At 39.3% G+C, this 21,510-nt stretch overlaps 1 protein-coding gene across 2 annotated transcripts in view; it reads right to left on the reverse strand.

Annotated features, from left to right (window-relative positions):
- The window catches only part of ACSS3 (acyl-CoA synthetase short chain family member 3), a 353,512-nt gene that overhangs the window by 132,444 nt on the left and 199,558 nt on the right, over positions 1-21,510 (reverse strand). For both annotated transcript variants that reach the window (XM_062203158.1, XM_062203157.1), the window contains one exon: positions 135-323. In XM_062203158.1, coding sequence (XP_062059142.1) covers positions 135-323 — 189 coding nt within the window. The remainder of the gene's footprint in view (positions 1-134; positions 324-21,510) is intronic.

Raw genomic sequence — 21,510 nt, forward strand, 5'->3', positions numbered from 1 at the left:
AAAAGCAAATTTTAAGTATTTCATTTGAAACACAGATCTAACAAGATAATATATGGTTGATTCATGCACAGTTAAATATGACTAAAATATTAGAGAAAAGTACCACTTGATCTTCCCCCAAATAAAGCACTTACCTTTGCATGATCAATGCGACTACTTAGTTCTTTGGATGCAAATCCCCCAAATATGAGACTGTGAATGGCTCCTATCCTTGCACAGGCCAGCATGGCATACATGGCCTGTGGGATCATAGGCATGTAAATGACCACAGTGTCACCTTTGCTAATGCCATGCTTGACCAAAACACCAGCCAGCTTAGAGACCTGTAAAAAAAAAAATAGATCAGCTAAGTGCTTTCTGTTTCATTTCACTAAACTAAGTTAAGGTACTAGCTCTACAAGATGATTGTCCACTTGATAGTAGTCAAAAGAGGCCAGGAAAACACATATCTGACAGTGATTATGGTTTAGAAGATGACAATAATAATAGGTCTGTATTGGCTTAAATTTGCTTAATCTTCATTTCACAACATATATGCTAGATTACTATGATGTGTCAGACTTTGTGTTCCAGGTAGGGAACACAGTATTGAAAAGATGCAGACTTGCTCCTATGGAGCTGATATTCTAAATGGTAAATGTCAAATGAAAATAAAAGTAATATCATTACATATATGTTAAAGGAAAACAAGCACATATTAAGAAAGAAAGCATACTGTCATAACACGTATAAGGAAAATAAAACAATTACTACTATTTTATGATGGAACTTCAAAAGATTCATGGAGAGGACAGCATCATAGAACAAGTTAAGCCACCTCGTGGGATATCTGATCCTGAATCAGACTGTTGTTCAAGCGAGCTACTCCAGTTCCAACCCAGCTTCCTGCTAGTGTACCTGTTAAAGCAGCAGACAAGGGCTCAAGTACCTGAGTCCCTCCTGCCACCCACATGGGAGATATGGATGGAGTTCCTGGCTCCTGGCTTCTCCCTGGCCCAGCCCTGGCTATTGTGGGCATTTGGGGATTCAAAGAGCAGATGGTAAGATTTCTTTCTCATCCCCATTCATTCTCTCTCCCCCATTCTGTCACTATATCTTTCAAACAAACAACTCTATCTTTTTAAAACAGATCACAGAAAATGGAATTTTAGTGCAAAAATATTTTAAATCTGTGCAGTTTTTTCATTATACATTTCCATTAAATTTTTGAAGATCCTCTGCGTTCTCATTTTTAAGATAAAGTATCTGAAGCTCAGGGCTAACAAACAGCTAACCCAGAATCACAGAAATACTAAATGTTATACCCAGGTACTCTAATAAGCCTTCTGTATTTATATTTTTTTTTAATTTTTTTTTTTATTTGACAGAGTTAGACAGTGAGAGAGAGAGAGACAGAGAGACAGAGAGACAGAGAAAGGTCTTCCTTCCATTGATTCACCCCCCAAAATGGCTGCTACAGCCGGAGCTATGCCAATCCAAAGCCAGGAGCCGGTGCTTCCTCCTGGTCTTCCAAGCAGTTGGGCCATCCTGCACTGCCTTCCCGGGCCACAGCAGAGAGCTGGACTGGAAGAGGAGCAACTGGGACTAGAACCCGGTGCCCATATGGGATGCCGGTGCTGCAGGCAGAGGATTAACCAAGTGAGCCACGGCACCGGCCCTATGTCTTTATATTCTTTGTTCTTTCTACTGTTTCAAGACAATTATTATCTTTTTTTTTTTTTGGTGCTTTGAATACTCATCATTTATGGAAAGCGACTTCCCTCTTTATTTAATCCAAACACACATTTTTTTTTTAATTTTAATGTGTGTTTCTAAGAACAAACATACAAATGTCTCTTTCCTCAAAATCTTTTTTATTGATTAGGTATTTGAGATTATAGAGAGTCAGGCAAACAGAGAAAAAGAGCTTCCATCCACTGGTTTTCCCCTCAAATATTTGCAACAGCCAAGGCTAAAGAGGAGAGCTGAGAAGTTAATCTAGATGACTCACATGGGTATCAGGAATTCAATTACCTGAGCCATCACTCTGCCTACCACAGTCTGCATTAGCAGGCGCTGGAGTCAGAAACTAGAGACAGGTAGCAAACTCAGGTACTCCACGTGGGATGCAGGAAACTTAAACAGCATCTTAACCACTAGGCTAGATGTCCGCCCCTTAACATGCTTTTGTAATGTCTAGTAATAAAGGGAAAATAGATCATAAGCCTGCACATGATATAATTTGATCTGAGATACCTTTCCAAGCTTTCCATGGGCAACTACAGCAGCCTAAGAGAAGTACACTCAGACCATGATGAATAAATACTGCAACATCTTTTCATTTAAAAACAAAATATTTTGAGTCCATTATATATGCCAGGCACTCTTATCTGTTGTATCAGGTCCGCAGACAAAACAAGATAACTATCTCTATCCTCCAGGTACTTATATTTTAATACAAGAGATATTATAAACAATAAACATAATAAGTTAAATTATATATTAAATCAAAAGAATATCAATGCAACTGGGAGAGCAAAGTCGAACAAAATGAAAAAAGATTAGTAGTGCAAGGGAAAGGGTGGACGTAATTATTAATGGAAATATCAGGGTGGGCATGAAAAAGGTAGATATTAAGTGGCTACCTGCAAATACACCATTGTTGCAGCAGGAACAACAATGCAAGGTGTAAAGGGTTAAGAAGGACCACAAGTGATGTGATCAAGGACCAGAAAAGATACAAGGGGACTAGAGCAGGAACAAGCAAAAAGGCAGCTTCACATCAGGTCAGAGAACTCAAGAGCCTGTAGGGTGCCAAGGGGCAACAGGAAAGACTACAGCTTGACTTTGAATGTGACTGTTCAGGATGAACAGAACAGAACTGAGAGAAAGAACTGGGCCACATGGCTATTTGTGGTCCCTTTCATTTCTCTCCCCCTCTGCTACTTCCTGAACAAGTTCAAAGAATGCTATATCCTGACCATTTTGCTTTCCTCTCTTTATTCACTTCCTCTGTGCTGATGGAGGAAAATGTGGCAAGCTTAAAGGGATCTGCTGAAAGAAAGTATACAAAAAAAAATCAGTGTTTTAGTCTTCCTTATGTTGCAAACTCTACAATTGGATTCTGTGTTTTAAGAGCTCTAGAGATTTCCAACAAAAAGTTACAAGAAAAATACACCAGAGTAGTATCAATCATAAACTTAGAGTTCAAGAACAAAGATAAACACTGGGAAGTTACAGCCAACCATCTCAATGTTTGGTAGCTAAAAAAAGTGACCGTATTCTGTGATCACTGATGGCTGTCCCACTTAACGTACAGCTCTGAGTGCGACCAAGCAAGCAGTTCTTCCTAGGGTTGGTGTTGTGACAGTGGGTTAAGCTGTCACTTGGGAGCCCCATGTCATACTGGAGTGCCAGTCTCAGCTACTCTACTTCCAAACCAGCATTCCTATGCATATCCTGGGAGGCAGCAAGGAAATGGCCCAAGAACCAGGGTTCCTGCACCCATGTGAGAGACCCAGATGGAGTTCTGGGCCCCTGGTTACTTGCAATAGGGAGTTTCCTCTCACTCTTTCTCTCCCTCACATTCTCCCTTTGTGCCCTTTTGAATGAAACAACGATAAATTATATTTTTTAAAAAAGCAAAGATCCAAAAATGGTAATTCATAGACCAAATGTTGTTCCACGATGTATTTAAGTTCTGGCCTTAATGTTTTAAAATGACACTCCTAAAATCTAGAAAAATTGATGCTGAAATTCATATTGAAACAGAAATTCCAAATAGGTAAAGCAATCTTAAACAACAAAAAAAAAAAGCCAGAGGCATCCCAATAGCAGATTTGAAGAAATACTACAGAGCAGTTTTAATCAAAATAACCTGGTACTGGCACAAAAGTAAACATATAGATCAACCGAACAGAAAAGAAATCCCAGAAATTAATCTTCACAGCTACAATCAACTATCTTTGACAAACAAGCTAAAAGCACTCTCTGGAGAAAGGACAGTCTCTAACAAATGGTTTTGGGGGAACTTGATCTTTGCATGTACAAGTATGAAACAAAACCTCTACCTTACACCTTATACAAAAATAAATCATAATGAATCAAGAATCTAAATCTACAACCTGATACCACCAAATTACTGGAAGAAAACATAAAGGAAATTCTGCAAGATGCTGGCACAGGCAAAGACTTCTTAGAAAATATTCCAGAAGCACAGGCAATAAAATAAAAAATAGACAAATGGATTACAACAAGCTATGAAGCTTCTGTACAGGAAACATTCAACAAGGCAAACAGACAACTGACAAGTGCAAATATTCACAAATTACTGACACAATCTAATAAAGGATTAATTATCCATGATCTATAAAGAACTCAAGAAATTCAACAACACCAAAACAAACAATAAAGAAATGGGCAAAGGACATGAACAGGCATTTTTCAGAAGATAAAACACAAATGGCCAATATATGAAAAAATTCTCAGGATCAATAGCCATTAGGGAAATGAATGTAAAAACCACAACGATATTTCCCTTTACCCCAGTTATAATGGCTATCATCCAAAAATCAAAAAAACAATAAATGCTGGAAAGGATGTGGAGGAAAAGGTTGCCTAATACTCTGTTGCTGGGAATTTAAACTGGTACAACTAAAGGGGAAGACAGTATGGGGCTTTCTCAGAAATCTGTAAACAGATCTACCATATCACCCAGCCATTCCATCGCTGGAAATTCACCCAAAGGAACTGAAATCAGCATATGAAAGAGTTATTTGTACCCTCTATGCTTTTGTAGCTCAATTCACAATAGCTAAGATATGGAATCAACCCAGATATCCATTCAATGATGAATGGATGAAGAAAATGTGATACATATACAAAATGGAATGCGCCTCAGCCATAAAAAAAGAATGAAATCCTTCTTTTGCAACAAAATGGATGACATTCAAGACCATTATGCTTGGTGAAATAAGCCAGTTCTGAAGCATTCAAATATCATGTGTTTTCTCTGATATGTCATAGTTAAGAATACAATAAATGTAGAGGAATGAAATTGACATCTTATGATTTGATTATTGCTTTTAGCCCTTGTCTACTACTGTCGAACATTGATCTTTCTATTCTTTACTTGCTGAACATTACAATTACTGGTGCATTAAGCCTGGGATTATAAAGTGAGATTATTATTGTAAAATTGAAGGAAAAATAAAGAAATGAAGGAAGGAAGGGGAACTGAGGGAGGGAGAGAAACACATATGGATATCTTAGAATTTTATCTATGAAATACATGATCTGTTTACATTAATAATTTGTTAAAAATAAAAATTAAAAATGAGCTAACATATTAAATTTAGCAAGTTTCATATGTAAATCTAAGTTTCCAGATTTTCTTAAAAAAATTGTAAGGTCTACAAAACTGAAAGTTATTGTTTGTATATGGTTTTTCTCCTTCAAAACTCATGCTGAGCTGGCGCAGTGGCTCACTAGGCTAATCCTCCACCTTGCAGCGCCGGCACACCTGGTTCTAGTCCCGGTCGGGGTGCCGGATTCTGTCCCAGTTGCCCCTCTTCCAGGCCAGCTCTCTGCTGTGGCCAGGGAGTGCAGTGGAGGATGGCCCAAGTGCTTGGGCCCTGCACCCCATGGAAGACCAGGAGAAGAACCTGGCTCCTGCCTTCGGATCAGCGCGGTGCGCTGGCCGCGGTGCGCTGGCCACAGCGGCCATTGGAGGGTGAACCAACAGCAAAGGAAGACCTTTCTCTGTCTCTCTCTCTCACTATCCACTCTGCCTGTCAAAACAAACAAACAAACAAACAAACAAACTCATGCTGAAATCTGACTCCTATTGTGGTAGTATTAGGATGTGGGACCTGAAAGAAGTGATTATGTTTTAGGAGAGATTAATGCCTTTCTCCTAAGAGTGAACTCTCACTCTAGAGACACCTGTAAGTTATTGCAAGAGCAGTTTATAAAGTAAAACTGTTCCTCGTGTGTCTTTTTTTTTTTTTTTTGGACAGGCAGAGTGGACAGTGAGAGAGACAGAGAGAAAGGTCTTCCTTTTTCCATTGGTTCACCCCCAAGTGGCCGCTACAGCTCACGCGTTGCGGCCTGCACACTGTGCCAATCCGAAGGCAGGAGCCAGATGCTTCCTCTTGGCTTCCCATGCGGGTGCAGGGCCCAAGCACTTGGGCCATCCTCCACTGCACTCCCGGGCAACAGCAGAGAGCTGGACTGGAAGAGGAGTGACTGGGACAAAACCGGCGCCCCAACCGGGACTAGAACCCGGGGTGCCAGCGCCACAGGCAGAGGATAAGCCTAGTGAGCCATGGCGCCGGCCATGTGTCATCTTTTTAAAACCACCATTTACTCATTTGTTCTTCTACCATGTTATAACCCACAGGAGGCCTTTTGTCAAATGTGGTTGCCTGAACTTGTATTTCCTGCTTCCAAGACTGTGAGATACATAACTCCTTTGCTTTATAAATTAACTAAACTCAAGTATTTTTACCACAACAGTTAAATAATTAAGACATCAGAACATATTCTTTTAAAATATGTATTCATTAGAAATAGAGACTGATGTCCCATGTGCTGGTTCACTTCTCAAATGCCCACATAGCCAGGGCTAGGCCAGGGCCAAAGATGGAGCCAGGAATGCAACCCAGGTCTCTCCTGGTAGGGTCCTAAATTCACTACTGCCACACAAAGTACAAATTAGCAGGAAGCTAGAATCAGGAGCAGAGCTGGGTATGAAACACCATTACTCTGACTGGACAGGGGAATCTTAACCTGTAGGCCAAACTTCTGTCCCCAGACCAGTTGTCTTGAATGACAGCAATTGAACTTGATCAGTTGATTAATTTGCCATAGAACTCACCATTCCTGGGGATATCTGCATAAGGTTTGCCTTTTCTTTCCATTCTCAGTTTAAAATATATTCTTCTACATTCTTTGTATTATTTTATGTAATGCAGTTATAGCTCCATAATATAAATTACGAAATAAATTAGCAATTGATTTTTCTCCCACCCTCTTAGTTCCCCCATTTATATTATTTGCTTGGCTTCGTGCAGGCATTTGAATTGTTAACCAAAACTTTGTCAGATTAGGCTGCACGAGGTGTGTAGAACCACTAGATGGAGCCCAACTGACCTTGCTCTTTGAAGTTTACTATTCAATGTTTTGATACCATGGTAATCACACTAGAGTTGTCTAAAGACACAAGTTTTACATGAATAGTGGTGCAGATTTCCTTTTCAGTAGTTTCCACCATTAAATGTCACTTTGGTAAGAATTTCCAAAATAATCTGTAAATTTAAATACACACACATTTATGTTTCTGATGAAACTTGTAACAAGTAGAGTTAATATTAGCTCACAGCAAGAAATCAATACACATGGATTTAGTATGAAAGTACTTGATAACACAAATTAAAAATATTTCTTGTTAATACTATAGTTGAAATATATAATCTAGAACCCCCAGAATAGAACTTTTAGTGTTCTTATCTCCAATGTAAATAAAATAATTTTGAAGTAAGTTTCTAGACAACAGTGAGTGATATCAGGAGAAAAATCTAAAAACCCAGGCATTTAAGAGTTCATCATCACTCAAAGTGCTATCGATACTTCAACATAAAGGGCATTTGATACTGAAATTCCAGGGTTCACCTTGTTTTTATCAACTACAAGTGGAAAACGGTCAAAGAGAAGAAGAACAGGTATTATTCCCATCCAATGACATATTATGATCCTACATTATATGTCTGAATGCTATTTGAAAGGCAGTGTGACAGACAAAGAGATTCTCTATCCACTGGTTCACTCACCAAATGACCACAATGGTGGGTACTGGGCCATGCCTAGGACTCCATCCAGGTCTTCCATAAAGGTGTCAGGGGTTCAAGTATTTAGGTCATATTCCACTGATTTCCCAGGCATATAGCAGGGAACTAGATAGGAAGCCAACAGCCAAGACTCTGTGTAGTACTCCAATACAGCTCTGGCATCGCAGGTGGCAGCTTAACCTGCTATTCCACAACACTGGTACCCAGATTTATGATTTCTACTATTATCCAAAGAGAAAGCATTTTAAAATACATCATGTATAATCAATATTTTCCAAATGAAATGTTAAATCATAAGCCATTCACCCAAACCATTCATATTTGTACCTTCTTTTTATTTTTCAATTTATCAATAATTTGGTAGTTTTAACCAAAACTTGCCTATTTGGTGATTTGGATATTAACCCGCACTCTTTTGACTTCTCGGGTCAGATAAGTAGTTTAGTTTCAGTCTGATGCCATGGAACAGTAGCCATGTAACTCCATTATGATTTGGTTTCTTGGGCCTAATATATTTTACGTAAAACTGTACAAAATATTATATGTCATGAAACTCAGTCAATTAGAGCTCAATCCTAAAACTTAAGCAACCATGCAGGAGGCCGGTACTAAGCCTCTGCCTGCAGCACCAGCATCCCTTGTGGGTGTCGGTTTGCGTCCCAGCTGCTCCCCTTGTGATTCAGCTCTTTGCTATGGTCTGGGAAAGCAGTAGAAGATGGCCCAGGTGCTGGGCCTCTGCAACCACGTAGGAGACCCAGAAGAAACTCCTGGCTCCTAGATGGGCCCAGCTCTAGCCATTGTAGCTATTTGGGGAGTGAACCAGCAGATGGAACCAGCAGATCTCTTTCTCTCTGTCTCTCCCATGCCTGTAGCTCTACCTCTCAAAGAAATAAATAAAATCTTATTTTTTAAAAAAAGAAATGCAGAAGTCTAAAAAGAACTTTGTGTTACAAAAGGTGTGACAGAATGACTTGAGTTGACATGACCACACCACAACCTGATTGCCCCTGCACAGTAAGATCCCCCTTCTGCAATTACAAAACAGAAGAAGAAAGGGAATGAAGAAGAAACTGTGGGGGGCTGAGGGGAAGGAAATATCAGACATCGAATTACTGAATTGACTCCCAAAATGGTTATTTGCCTTGATCGCCAATAAAAGGAGGAGATTCATTCTCTCTCTCTCTCTATCTCTCTCTCTCACACACACACACACACACACACACATTTTGGAAGTTTTATATCAGGCACAGACTACAACAACTGATTTTCAATCTAACATCATAGGCAATACAACCCCAAACAATCATGGTTGCTAGCCCAAGGATAACTGATCTGTCAGGGAAGCCTGGGGAAACAAAACAGGTGTGTTTATTTATGTAGAAACAGCATTGTTTGATCCTCCCCACTCTAAATTATGTGAATCCATCATTCATGACTACTTTGGTACTAAGCTAAAGCCATCTTAATAAATTAGTATCCAGTCACTAATTCAACTTTTGTATTATGTGCTATGCATCGTATACTGAGGTCAAGTTTATACTCCTGTGCAACTGTGGTCTCCCTACTTTCTACCTGTTGAGTATTATGACCTGTGAATATAGAGCAGATTAAAATTATATCTTTTCAAAAAAACTGATGAAGAGAGAGGGAGGGAGGGAGGGGGACTGGGAAGGAGCAAGGGAGTGAAGAAAGTGGCTGTCTTCCTGGAACTGTAACCAATGGAATGCATAAAATCTGCTTTCTTTATATTAATAATTTTTTAAACAAATGGTCTTTGGTGGGCAGATTAACCTATTATAGAAATGCTAAAGAAAATAATTTAAAGGGAACATTGAGGTCCCCAAATATAGTAAACCCACATTTGTAGTTATGTAATTTTTCTCTAACAGGATTCCACATATTGAATATAATCTGATACAGGAATAAAGATAGTAAGGAATTGGACTGATACAGAGCTGAGATGCAGTAAAAATGTGCAAAGAGAGGTGAAGGTAATGGCAAGAGAGGAGCTATATAAACAATCCAATCATTGTGTATCTCAATTACAATTTCTTTATGCATTGTTCAGGAGGTGTACACTTAGGTGGCTTCTATTTCTTGACTATTGTGAAATAAACATGAGAATGCAACTATCTCAGACTTGATTTTCATCTTCCTAGTATTAGGGCTGCTAGATCATGGTGTATGTCTAATACAAAGAAATTTCAAAATTTTTTCAATATTTATTTACCTGAAAGAGTTACAGAGAGAAAGGGAGACACACAGAAAGAGAGAGCATCTTCCAACCACTAGTTCATGCCCCAGATGGCTGCAATGGCCAGGGCTGGGTCAGGCCATGGAAACCACAAGCCAGGAACTTCATCGGGATCTCCCACGTGGGTGGAAGGGACCCAAGTACTAGGACCATCTTCCAATGCTTCAAAGATGCATTAGCAGGAAGCTGGATCAGAAGAGGAGCAGAGGCCGGCACTATGGCTTAGCAGATGAAGCCTCCACCTGCCGTGCCGGCATCCCATATGGGTGCCTGTTTGAGTTCCAGCTGCTCCACTTCCGAGTCAGCTCTCTGCTCTGGCCCAGGAAAGCAGTGGAAAATGGCCCAAATCCTTGGGACCCTGCAGCCAAGTGGGAGACCTGAAAGAGGATCCAGGCTCCTAGCTTCAGATCAGCACACTTCTGGCAGTTGCGGCCATTTGGGGAGTGAATTAGCAGATGGAAGACCTCCTTCTCCCTGCCTCTGCCTCTCTGTAACTCAACCTTTCAAATAAAAAAAAAGTAATCTAAAAATGAAAGAAAAACTGGGCTGTCTAAAGTGGCATTGTGTCTAAACTGTCTGAAAATGTAGCTTTGTCACACTGTACCAAACAAGCAGAGATTTAAAATAGACAATTTAGAAGTTCAAGAACCCCGATTTACACATATTCTCTGCATTTCTCCACCTCCCACGTAGGAAAACAGTCCAACTCTAGGTGTCCCGCGGGCATCCCTTTCCAGCATATCCTGACAGTTCCCTGCTGGCCTTGGGAAATGACCTCGAGGACACGCTCTCCCCTCTGCCATTCATCTCACTTCAAGTCACCTCTAATTCAATTTTCAATCTGCTTTTCTGATGACAACATTTCCAATAATTTTTAATTTGTATTCATTTTACTTCCTTCCACCATTATGAGTGATACAAGAATACTGATTTTTCACTGCTAATACACTGAATTTAAGCGGCTTGGTGGATAGATTGAACGCAACCACCACTAAGAAGAGTACCATTCACAGAAGAATGGGAAAATAGAGTACAAAATCCAATTAAAAGGTTCTCTAATGAATTTTTTAAAACATAATTCAATTCAAAGTTGATTACTCCTGTATGTTTCCTAGGGGTTTCTTTTTTGCAGATCTTAAGGCAAGTTTTATTACATTTTAAAACTAGAATCTGCCTAGACTAAAACAAAACAGATTGGCTATTAGAGAAGTCACTTTTCACATTTTTACATTCATATACTTTTATTCAGCTATTTTGAAAAATCTAGCATATTGCAGGTACTATAAAAATTTTTCCAAATTTACGTTATAAAAGATGTAGAATCCTCTATATTAATAAGGAGTATTCAATTAAACATATATTGATCTAATTCATCTAGGTAAGGCTATATTTCTTGTAGGAACATAAAGGTTGTGGAAGTAGTAACTTCCCTACATATTTGTTATACAAAACTGAACATGCAAAATGTGAAAGTTATTAAGACGATCAATATGTGGCTGCTTTATACACTGCATTAAATGGCCAATGGAGAATATTAAAAAGCAACATAAACTCATGTTGTTAATTAAAGCAGGATACCTTTTCCTTTGATCTATCAAATTATTTGATGTTGATGTTTCACAAACTGGGGCCTGTGAAGATACACAGGATCCAGGAGTTCTCTGAGAATTCTTAAATTGCGCTTTTCATTTTGATGGCAGTTTACAATTATTTATATTGCATAATCTGGATTATTGTGTACTCATGTAATTCTGCTGTGTTTATCTGTGTTTGCTTTTATAAACTCAGGAATATTAAGGCCAGATGATGGCGTGGTACACTGTATTATCAAAGGTTTTTGAAAGTTCAGATATTAACATGTGACAAGAATATCACAAGGAACACGTTGCCAAACTCAAAAACCCCAGTGTCACAGTACCATCTGCATTTTGCAAGCAGTCATTTCATTCCAGCAAAAATTACTATTCTTGGGGCCAGCAATGTTGCCTAGAGAGTAAAGTTGCTGCCTGAAATGCCAGCATCTGATATGGGTGCTAATTCGAGCCCCAGCTTCTCAACTTCTGATACAGCTCCCTGCTAATGCCCCTAGGAAAGCAGTGGAGGGTGGCCCAAGTGTTTGGGTCCCTGCACCCACATGGGAGACCCAGAAGAAGCCCCTGGCTCCCGGCTTCAGGTCAGCCCAGTTCTGGCCATTGCAGCCATTTTGGGAGTGAACCAGTAGATAGCAGATTTATCTCTGCCTACCCATCTCTAATTCTGCCTTTCAAATAAAGAGTAAAAATAAATCTTTAACAAAAACACCATTCATTAAATTACTAAATTAATATAGCACTTTAAGCTTAATTGGTTTTGTCTGTGTTTATCCTACTTGTAAACCAGACTTGGCTTCATATGAGAGTACTTTAGATTTGTGGATAAAGGAATTAAAATATCATTTTGGGGCAAAAAAAAAAAACTTTTTGAAATACATGTAGAGTTTTTCAAAATACACATTTTTCCATACATTTTCTGGAGACCCCTTGTGCATGGGCTGAGCAGAAAAGCAAAGATAAGGAACACAAAGTTTCACAGGGGACTGGCACTCCTAGTGATTCACCACCTGGGACACCCACTTGGGAGTGTCTGATTGGAGCCCAGGCTCCTCAGCTGCTGATTCAATTTCCTGATTACATACACACGGGGTAGGGGGCCAGAACATGATGGCTCCAGTCCCTGGGTCTCTGATACCCACACAAGAAATCTGGATTAAGTACTGGATTCTGGTTTCCACATGGCCATGGCCCAGCTATTGTTGTTATTTGAGGAGTAAACCAGTGGATGAAAGATCTCTGTCTCTGCCTTCTCTCTTTGGCTCTGTCTATGCTTCAAATAAAATGAAAACACAGCATTTTAAATACATTGATTATACATAAAAGTTAGTAAGTATCAAAAGTAAATGTTTCTTTATACAGCATTTGTATGTATTAAAACTTTGAGAGGAGAAAAATGGTAAATGCACTTAGGTTTTTGTTTTTTTTTCTCTTAAAGGCAAATTTCATAGAACTGAAAGAAGTCAACAGGAACCTGCATCATTCACATAAATCCTGCACTGACTTTTTTCTATACATTGATTTATTTATTTCAAGGTCAGAGTTATGGGTTAGAGGGGGTGTGGAAGAGATCTTCTGTCCTCTGGTTCACTCCCCAAATAGCCATAACGGCCAGGCCTGAGCCACAGGTCTCCCACGTGGGTGTCAGGGAGGCAACCACTTGAGCCATCTTCTGCAGTTTTTCCTAGGCCATTAGCAGGGAGGTGGACTGAAAGTGGAGCAGCTGGAACACGAACCAGCACCCATATGGAATGCCGGCATCTCAGGCTTTAACTGCTAAACCACAATCCCAGCACCCCTGCACACTGGTATTTAACCAAAGTCCTAATTAAACAAACACTTCCACACTTATACAGATAGCACATCACATGTACAACTACTCTGAGTACACCAACCACACTTCCCAGCACTAGGTTATGTTCCCATTAACCCTCGTGGGTTCTGAAAATCCCAGGAATGGCACAAAGATATTGAGATAATGATTGCATAGTTAGGTCTATTTCAAAACCATCATCATCACTCAAACCAATGATACACATCAGAACTGAAGAAAAATTCACAGGTATAATATAAACACCAATAACTAATAAAGCAAACCTAAATCCTCACACATGCCAACAACTTATCATAAACCCTCATAAATTATAGATTTCCCATAAGAACTACATTTGCTGAAGTTAAAAGGATAAGGACTACATTTGATAAAGCTGATTATTCAGCTTTGTAACAGAAATGTTTTTAAATTAAGTATGGCATGATAAAATAAACAACCAATCCCCAAGATCTATAATCCTGACAATAACTCCATTAAAGGTAATCTTCCATGGATATATTCAAATTTATCTTACCTATCATATATTTCTACAAAGTACACAGATGTGAGCATAAAACTGCCAAATGAACTAAAATAATTTAATGGAATAATTTTCTTAACTCCATAATTTATTTCAAAAAGGCCTATATGAAAAATATTTCATACACTCAAAATATGAATCTATCCTTATAGTTTTATTTGTATCACAGTAGCCCCTCAGTACCCTTCATTTATGTTAATCACCTGTGTTCTCTACTTGTTAGGAAAATTATGCGAGGTCAAGTGATTTTTATAACTTCATATGCTAATTATTAAAGGTCAGAAACTGAAAGTTGTTGATGCATTCAGCTGTCCTAACACTGCTGACTATGTAACAGGTGCAGGAGCTAAAGAGATAAGAGTACTTGTTGCCAATTCTCCTCATGGGAATATTTTTTTTTGCTTTTTCTAGTCCGCTTGCTCTTAATTTTAATGTCTGTCTTGCTCTTTTACTCTCTGACAATCTTTTCATTTTGTTTCCCACTTAATTTCCCTGATTCACTGAGAAATAGGCCAGCAAAGGCTGTCAGTTTCGTCTTCAGGGTGCACATCTTTGTAACAACTAGCTATGTCAAATCCTGCTCTTCGGAAGACATACCTTCTGTGGGCTCTGGGAAACACCTGTGGAAAGGGCCACCTATCTATGGGCCACATAGTCTTATCATCACTTCCAAGATGAAGCCTTCTCTCAACTGCTGGGGCCAGGCAAGGCCTTTCTTCTCTGTGCTACAAATGGACAAAGATGTGCTATTATCACACTAAATTCAGCTATTGCATTTCTGTTTCTCTCATCAGGGAAACTGTAAAATCTGTTCATGCAGAACCTATGTTCCCTTCATCTTTATGACCCCACTGTTCAACATACATCATCAATGCTACAAGCAACACGCACTTAATATGTGTATGAGGAATACATAACTAGCTATGTCTTCTTTCTTCCTCTCTAGCATGTCACCTATGAGATTTAATTTTCAGCTATTATTTGTTCCCCTGGACTCATTATTTATTGACATTAGCTATTATTTACATGTAAATTCTGCTATTTTAGCCTAAAAAATGAACATGTTAGCAGAAGAAGCTCGTTTTTGCAGATCAAACTCCAACAGTTGTAACACATTTCCCAGGCTTCCCTGTAGCTGATGGTCAGATGGGATGTTCAGACAGGCCATTCGTTATATTTCTTGGTATATCCTACTCCAGCTTACCAAAAGTTGGGATAACTTGTGCCTTTTTCTCACATTCAATGATATGGATAAGTACAAAGAAGTAGAGGATGATGGTCTAACAGGACCCAAAAAAGGCTTGGTAAGATATAGTGAACTCAGGCCAACCAAATTGAACTTGATCATTCTAACTATAAGACAAAAATACTTGTTAAAATTTAAAGTATATTATAGAGTATCTCTGTTTCAATAGTTTGGCTTTCAACCTAATGTTTAAGAGATTTTTTTTTACTGTTTCTACAGAAAAATGAAATACCTTGGAATATATTTAAACAAGGAGGTGAAAGAATTCTATGATAAGAATTAGAAAATATTTTGCAGATGATATGATTCTTTACTTAGGGGATCCAAAGAATTGTACTAAGAGACTATTGGGGCCAGCGCTGTGGCTCAATAGGCTAATCTTCTGCCTGCGGCACTGGCACACTGGGTTCTAGTCCCCATCAGGGCGCCGGATTCTGTCCCAGTTGCCCCTCTTCCAGGCCAGTTCTCTGCTGTGGCCCAGGTGCTTGGGCCCAGGTGCTTGGGCCCTGCACCTGCATGGGAGACCAGGATAAGCACCTGGATCCTGCCTTCGGATCAGTGCGGTGTGCCAGCCACAGCACACTGGCCACGGCGGCCATTGGAGGGTGAACCAAGGGCAAAGGAAGACCTTTCTCTCTCTCTCTCTGTCCACTCTGCCTGTCAAAAAAAAAAAAAAGAGAGAGAGAGAGAAAGAGAGAGAGACTATTGGAACTCATAGAAGAGCTTGGCAAAGTAGCAGGATATAAAATCAATGCACAAAAATCAACAGCCTTTGTATACACAGGCAATCTCACGGCTGAGAAACAACTTCTAAGATCAATCCCATTCACAATAGCTAAAAAACAATCAAATACCTTGGAATAAACTTAACCAAGGACGTTAAAGATCTCTATGATGAGAATTACAAAATCCTGAAGAAAGAAATAGAAGAGGATACCAAAAAATGGAAAAATCCTCCATTCTCATGGATTGGAAGAATCAGTATCATCAAAATGTCCATTCTCCCAAAAGCAATTTATAGATTCTATGTGATACCAATCAAAATACCAAAGACATTCTTCTCAGATCTGGAAAAAGTGATGCTGAAATTCACATGGAGGCACAGGAGACTTCGAAGAGCTAAAACAATCTTGTACAACAAAAACAAAGCCGGAGGCATCACAATACCAGATTTCAGGACATACTATAGGGCAGTTGTAATCAAAACAGCATGGTACTGGTACAGAAACAGATGGATAGACCAATGGAACAGAATAGAAACACCAGAAATCAATCCAAACATCTACAGCCAACTTATATTTGATCAAGGATCTAAAACCAAGCTCTGGAGTAAGGACAGTCTATTCAACAAGTGGTGCTGGGAAAACAGGATTTCCACGTGCAGAAGCATGAAGCAAGACCCCTACCTAAAACCTTACACAAAAATCCACTCAACATGGATTAAAGACCTAAATCTATGACCTGACACCATCAAATTATTAGTGAACATAGGGGAAACCCTGCAAAATATAGGCACAGGCAAAGACTTCTTGGAAAAAACCCCGGAGGCACAGGCAATCAAAGCTAAAATTAACAAATGAAATTATATCAAATTGAGAAGTTTCTGTACTGTAAAAGAAATAGCCAGGAAAGTGAAGAGGCAACCAACAGAATGGGAAAAAATATTTGCAAACTATGCAACCGATAAAGGATCTACAAAGAGCTCAAGAAACTCCACAACCACAAAACAAACAACCCACTTAAGAGATGGGTCAAGCATCTCAACAGACTTTTTTTTTTTTTTTGGACAGGCATAGTGGACAGTGAGAGAGAGAGAGAGACAGAGAGAAAGGTCTTCTTTTGCCCTTGGTTCACCCTCCAATGGCCGCCGCGGCCAGTGCGCTGCAGCCGGCGCATAGCGCTGATCCGATGGCAGGAGCCAGGTGCTTCTCCTGGTCTCCCATGCGGGTGCAGGGCCCAAGCACTTGGGCCATCCTCCACTGCACTCCCTGGGCACAGCAGAAAGCTGGCCTGGAAGAGGGGCAGCCGGGACAGAATCCAGCGCCCCTACCGGGACTAGAACCCGGTGTACCGGCGCCGCAGGCGGAGGATTAGCCTGTTGAGCCACGGCGCTGGCCTACAATAGACATTTTTCAAAAGAGGAAATTCAAATGGCATACAGACACATGAAAAAATGTTCAGGATCACTAGCAATCAGGGAAATGCAAATCAAAACCACAATGAGGTTTCACCTCACCCCAGTTAGAATGGCTCACATTCAGAAATCTACCAACAACATATGCTGGCAAGGATGTGGGGAAAAAGGGACACTAAGCCACTGTTGATGGGAATGCAAACTGGTAAAGCCACTATGGAAGTCAGTGTGGAGATTCCTCAGAAACCTGAATATAACCCTACCATATAACCCAGCCATCCCATTCCTTGGAATTTACCCGAAGGAATTTAAATTAGAAAATAAAAGAGCTGTCTGCACCTCAATGTTTATTGCAGCTCAATTCACAATAGCTAAGACATGGAATCAACCTAAATGCCCATTAACAGTAGACTGGACAGTGTCTTGGCTTTCCATGCCTAAAATACTCTCATGGGCTCTTCAGCCAGATCTGAATGCCTTAAGTGCTAATTCTAAGGCCAGAGTGTTGTTTAGGACATGTGCCATTCTGAGTCTGCTGTGTATCCTGCTTCCCATGTTGGATTGTACTCTCCCTTTTTTATTCTATCATTTAGTATTTGCAGACACTAGTCTTGTTTGTGTGATCCCTTTGACTCTTAGACCTATCAGTGTGATCAATTGTGAACTGAAACTGATCACTTGGACTAGTGAGATGGCATTGGTACATGCAACTTTGATGGGATTGTATTGGAATCCCTTGGCACGTTTCTAACTCCATCATTTGGGGCAAGTCCGATTGAGCATGTCCCAAACTGTACATCTCTTCCCTCTCTTATTCCCCCTCTTATTTAACAGGGATCACTTTTCAGTTAAATTTAAACACCTAAGAATAATTGTGTGTTAATTACAGAGTTCAATCAATAGTATTAACTAGAACAAATAAAATACTAAAAGGGATAAAGTATTAAATTGTACATTAACAGTCAGGACAATCGCTGATCAAGTCACTGTTTCTCATAGTGTCCATTTCACTTCAACAGGTTTCCTGGCCAAAAAAAAAAAAAAAGAGGACCTAAATGAAACATCTCTGTGAGTGAGATCCCAGAGGAAAGAATGGGGCTATCAAATGAGGAGGTACCTTTCTCTGAAGGGAAGAGAGAACTTCCACTTTGACTATGGCCTTGTCTAAATAAGATCGGAGTTGGCAAACTCAAGAGAATTCCATAGCCTTGGCAGCTCATGACAAGAGCCTCGGGTGATTACTGACATCATAAATAAGAGTGTCAATTGTTAAATCAACAACAGGAGTCACTGTGTCCTTACCCCCCATATAGGATCTCTGTCCTTAATGTGTTGTACTATGCAAATTAATTGTATGACTAGTACTCAAAGAGTACTTTATACTTTGTGTTTCTGTGTGGGTGCAAACTGTTGAAATCTTTACTTAGTATATACTAAATTGATCTTGTGTAAATAAAGATAATTGAAAATGATTCTTGATGTGAATGGGATGGGAGAGGGAGAAGATGGGATGGTTGCAGGTGGGAGGGAGATTATGGGGGGGAAAAAGCCACTATAATCCAAAAGTTGTACTTTGTAAGTTAATATTTATTAAATAAAGTTAAAAAAGAATTAGAAAATATTAAAGAAACAAAGACAGACAAAATGAAAAAAATCATTCCATTTCATCACAATGTCAATACTACCAAAAGCAATTTAAAGATTCAGTGTGATCTCAATCAAAATACCAATGACGTCTTCTCAGATCTAGAAATAAATGTAAAAGTTCATATGGAAACACAACAGGCTCCAAATAGCTAAAGCAATCTAAAAATATATATATTTATCCATTTGAAATGCAATTTACAGAGAGAGAGAGAGAGGGAAAGACAGAGAAAGGGATCTTCTAACCACTTGTGCACTCCCCAAATGGCTGAAATTGTCAGGGCTGGGCCAGGCCAAAGCCAGGAGTTTCTTCTGCGTCTTCCACACAACTGCAAGGACCCAAAGATTTGGCCCATCTTCCACTGCTTTCCCAGGCACATTAGCAGGAAGCTGGATCAGAATTGGATAAGCCAGGACTCAAACTGGCACCCATATGGGATGCCAGCATCACAAGCAACAGTTCTACTCGCTACAACACATCACCAGTCCCTAAATCAATCTTGTACAACAAAAACAAGGCATCATAATATCAGATTTCAAGATATACTGCAGAGCAGTAACAACCAAAAAACAGCCTGGTACTGACACAAAAACAGACATGAAGACCAATAAAAAAGAAACTCCAGAAATCAGTCCATACATCTACAACCAACTAATCTTTCACAAATGAGCTAAAATCAATCCATGGAGAAAGGACAGTCTCTTCAAAAAATGGGGCTGGGAAAATTGGATCTCTGCATATAGAATTATGAAACAAGACCCCTACCTTACATATTATACAAAAATTAACTCAAAACGCATCAAAAATCTAAATCTACAACCTGACACCATCGAATTACTGGAGGAAAACATCAAGAAAACTCTGCAACACATTGGCACAAAGACTTCACAGGCAATCAAAGCCAAGATTGACAAATGGGATTACATCAAGCTGAGAAGCGTCTGCACTGCAAAGGAAACAGAAAAGTGAAGAGGCAACCAACAGAATGGGAGAAAGTATCTGCAAACTATGCAACCGATAAAGGAGTAATACCCATAAAGAGCTCAAGAAACTAAAAAAAAAATTCAGTTAAGAAATGACAAAGGACTTGAACAGGCATTTTTCAAGAGGAAATTCAAATGGCCAACAGACATATGGAAAAATGCTCAAGATCACTAGCCATCAGGGAAATGCAAATCAAAACCACAATGAGGTTTCACCTCACCCCAGTTAGAATGGCTCTCATCCAGAAACCAACAAACAAAACTGGTAAGGATATGGTGGAAAATGTTGCCTAATACTCTGTTGGTGGGAGTGGTAGCTAGTACCGACATTGTGGAAGACAGCATGGAGGTAACTCAGAAAGCTAAAAATAGATGAATCCTATGACCCAGCAATCCCACTCTGGGAAATTTACCCAAACAAAACAAACTCAGCATATACAGGAATTAGCTGTACCCCATGTGTAATACAGCTCAATTCACAATAGTTAAGATATGGAATCAACCCAAATGTTTATCAACCGATGACTGGATAAAGAAATGATGGTATATATGCACTATGGAATACCACTCAGCCATCAGAAACAACGAACTCCTGTCTTTTGCAATAAAATGGGTGCAACTGTAAAACATGATACTTAGTGAAATAAGCCAGTTGCAAAAAGACAAATACCACGTTTTCCTCAAACTGTGATAACTAGTAGAGTGCCCAAAATCTAAGGTATATGAGTGAAACTGACATTTTGAGATTCAGTGTTTACAGTGCTTGTCTCTGCTGTTGAGGAACAGTGTTTTTTTTTCTTCATACTATTTAGGGATAACCTTATGAGTTTAAAGTAAACTGAAAGTGGATCATTATAAAAGTTAGGAGAGGGCATAAGAGAGGAGGAGGAGGAAGGGTGTGAGCATGGGCAGGAGGGAGGGTAGGGTGGGAAGTATCACTTTGTTCCTAAATCTGTAAATATGAAATGCAGGAAATTTGTATACCTCAAATAAAATTTAAAAATAGTAAGAAATGGTTTTTGAAAAATATTGCATTATGCAGAAAACTCTAAATAAGGAAAATCATCTTTCTATATGTATATAGCCATTAAAAACTACATATATATATATATTTATACATCTGTATCTGTATGTACATAACTACTATAAACTATATATTCTGTACCATAAGATTCTGGCAGCTATTCCACACATGTATCTTAACCTGGATCTCTGGCTACCTGAATTTGAGAGAAGTCTGATTGAGTCTACTATACAGCAGCCAGTGAACACTGCTTGCTCCCCTTCTTTCACAGTCTATTTGTGTACCAGGCTAAGGGCTTGTTTTGCTCAATTTTCATGAAGAAGCCTAGGAAAAGAAGACAATTTAGTTTCTCTAGTTCCATCTTCTATGTATTCTTATAGATCCCATACCTTTATTTCCTACATGCAAGTTAATGCTGCTATTCTAAGGGGGATTAAGTGGAGTGGCATGCATTC

The sequence above is a fragment of the Lepus europaeus genome, chromosome 10 (genome assembly GCF_033115175.1).
Source record: "Lepus europaeus isolate LE1 chromosome 10, mLepTim1.pri, whole genome shotgun sequence".
NCBI classification, from domain to species: Eukaryota; Metazoa; Chordata; class Mammalia; order Lagomorpha; family Leporidae; genus Lepus; species Lepus europaeus.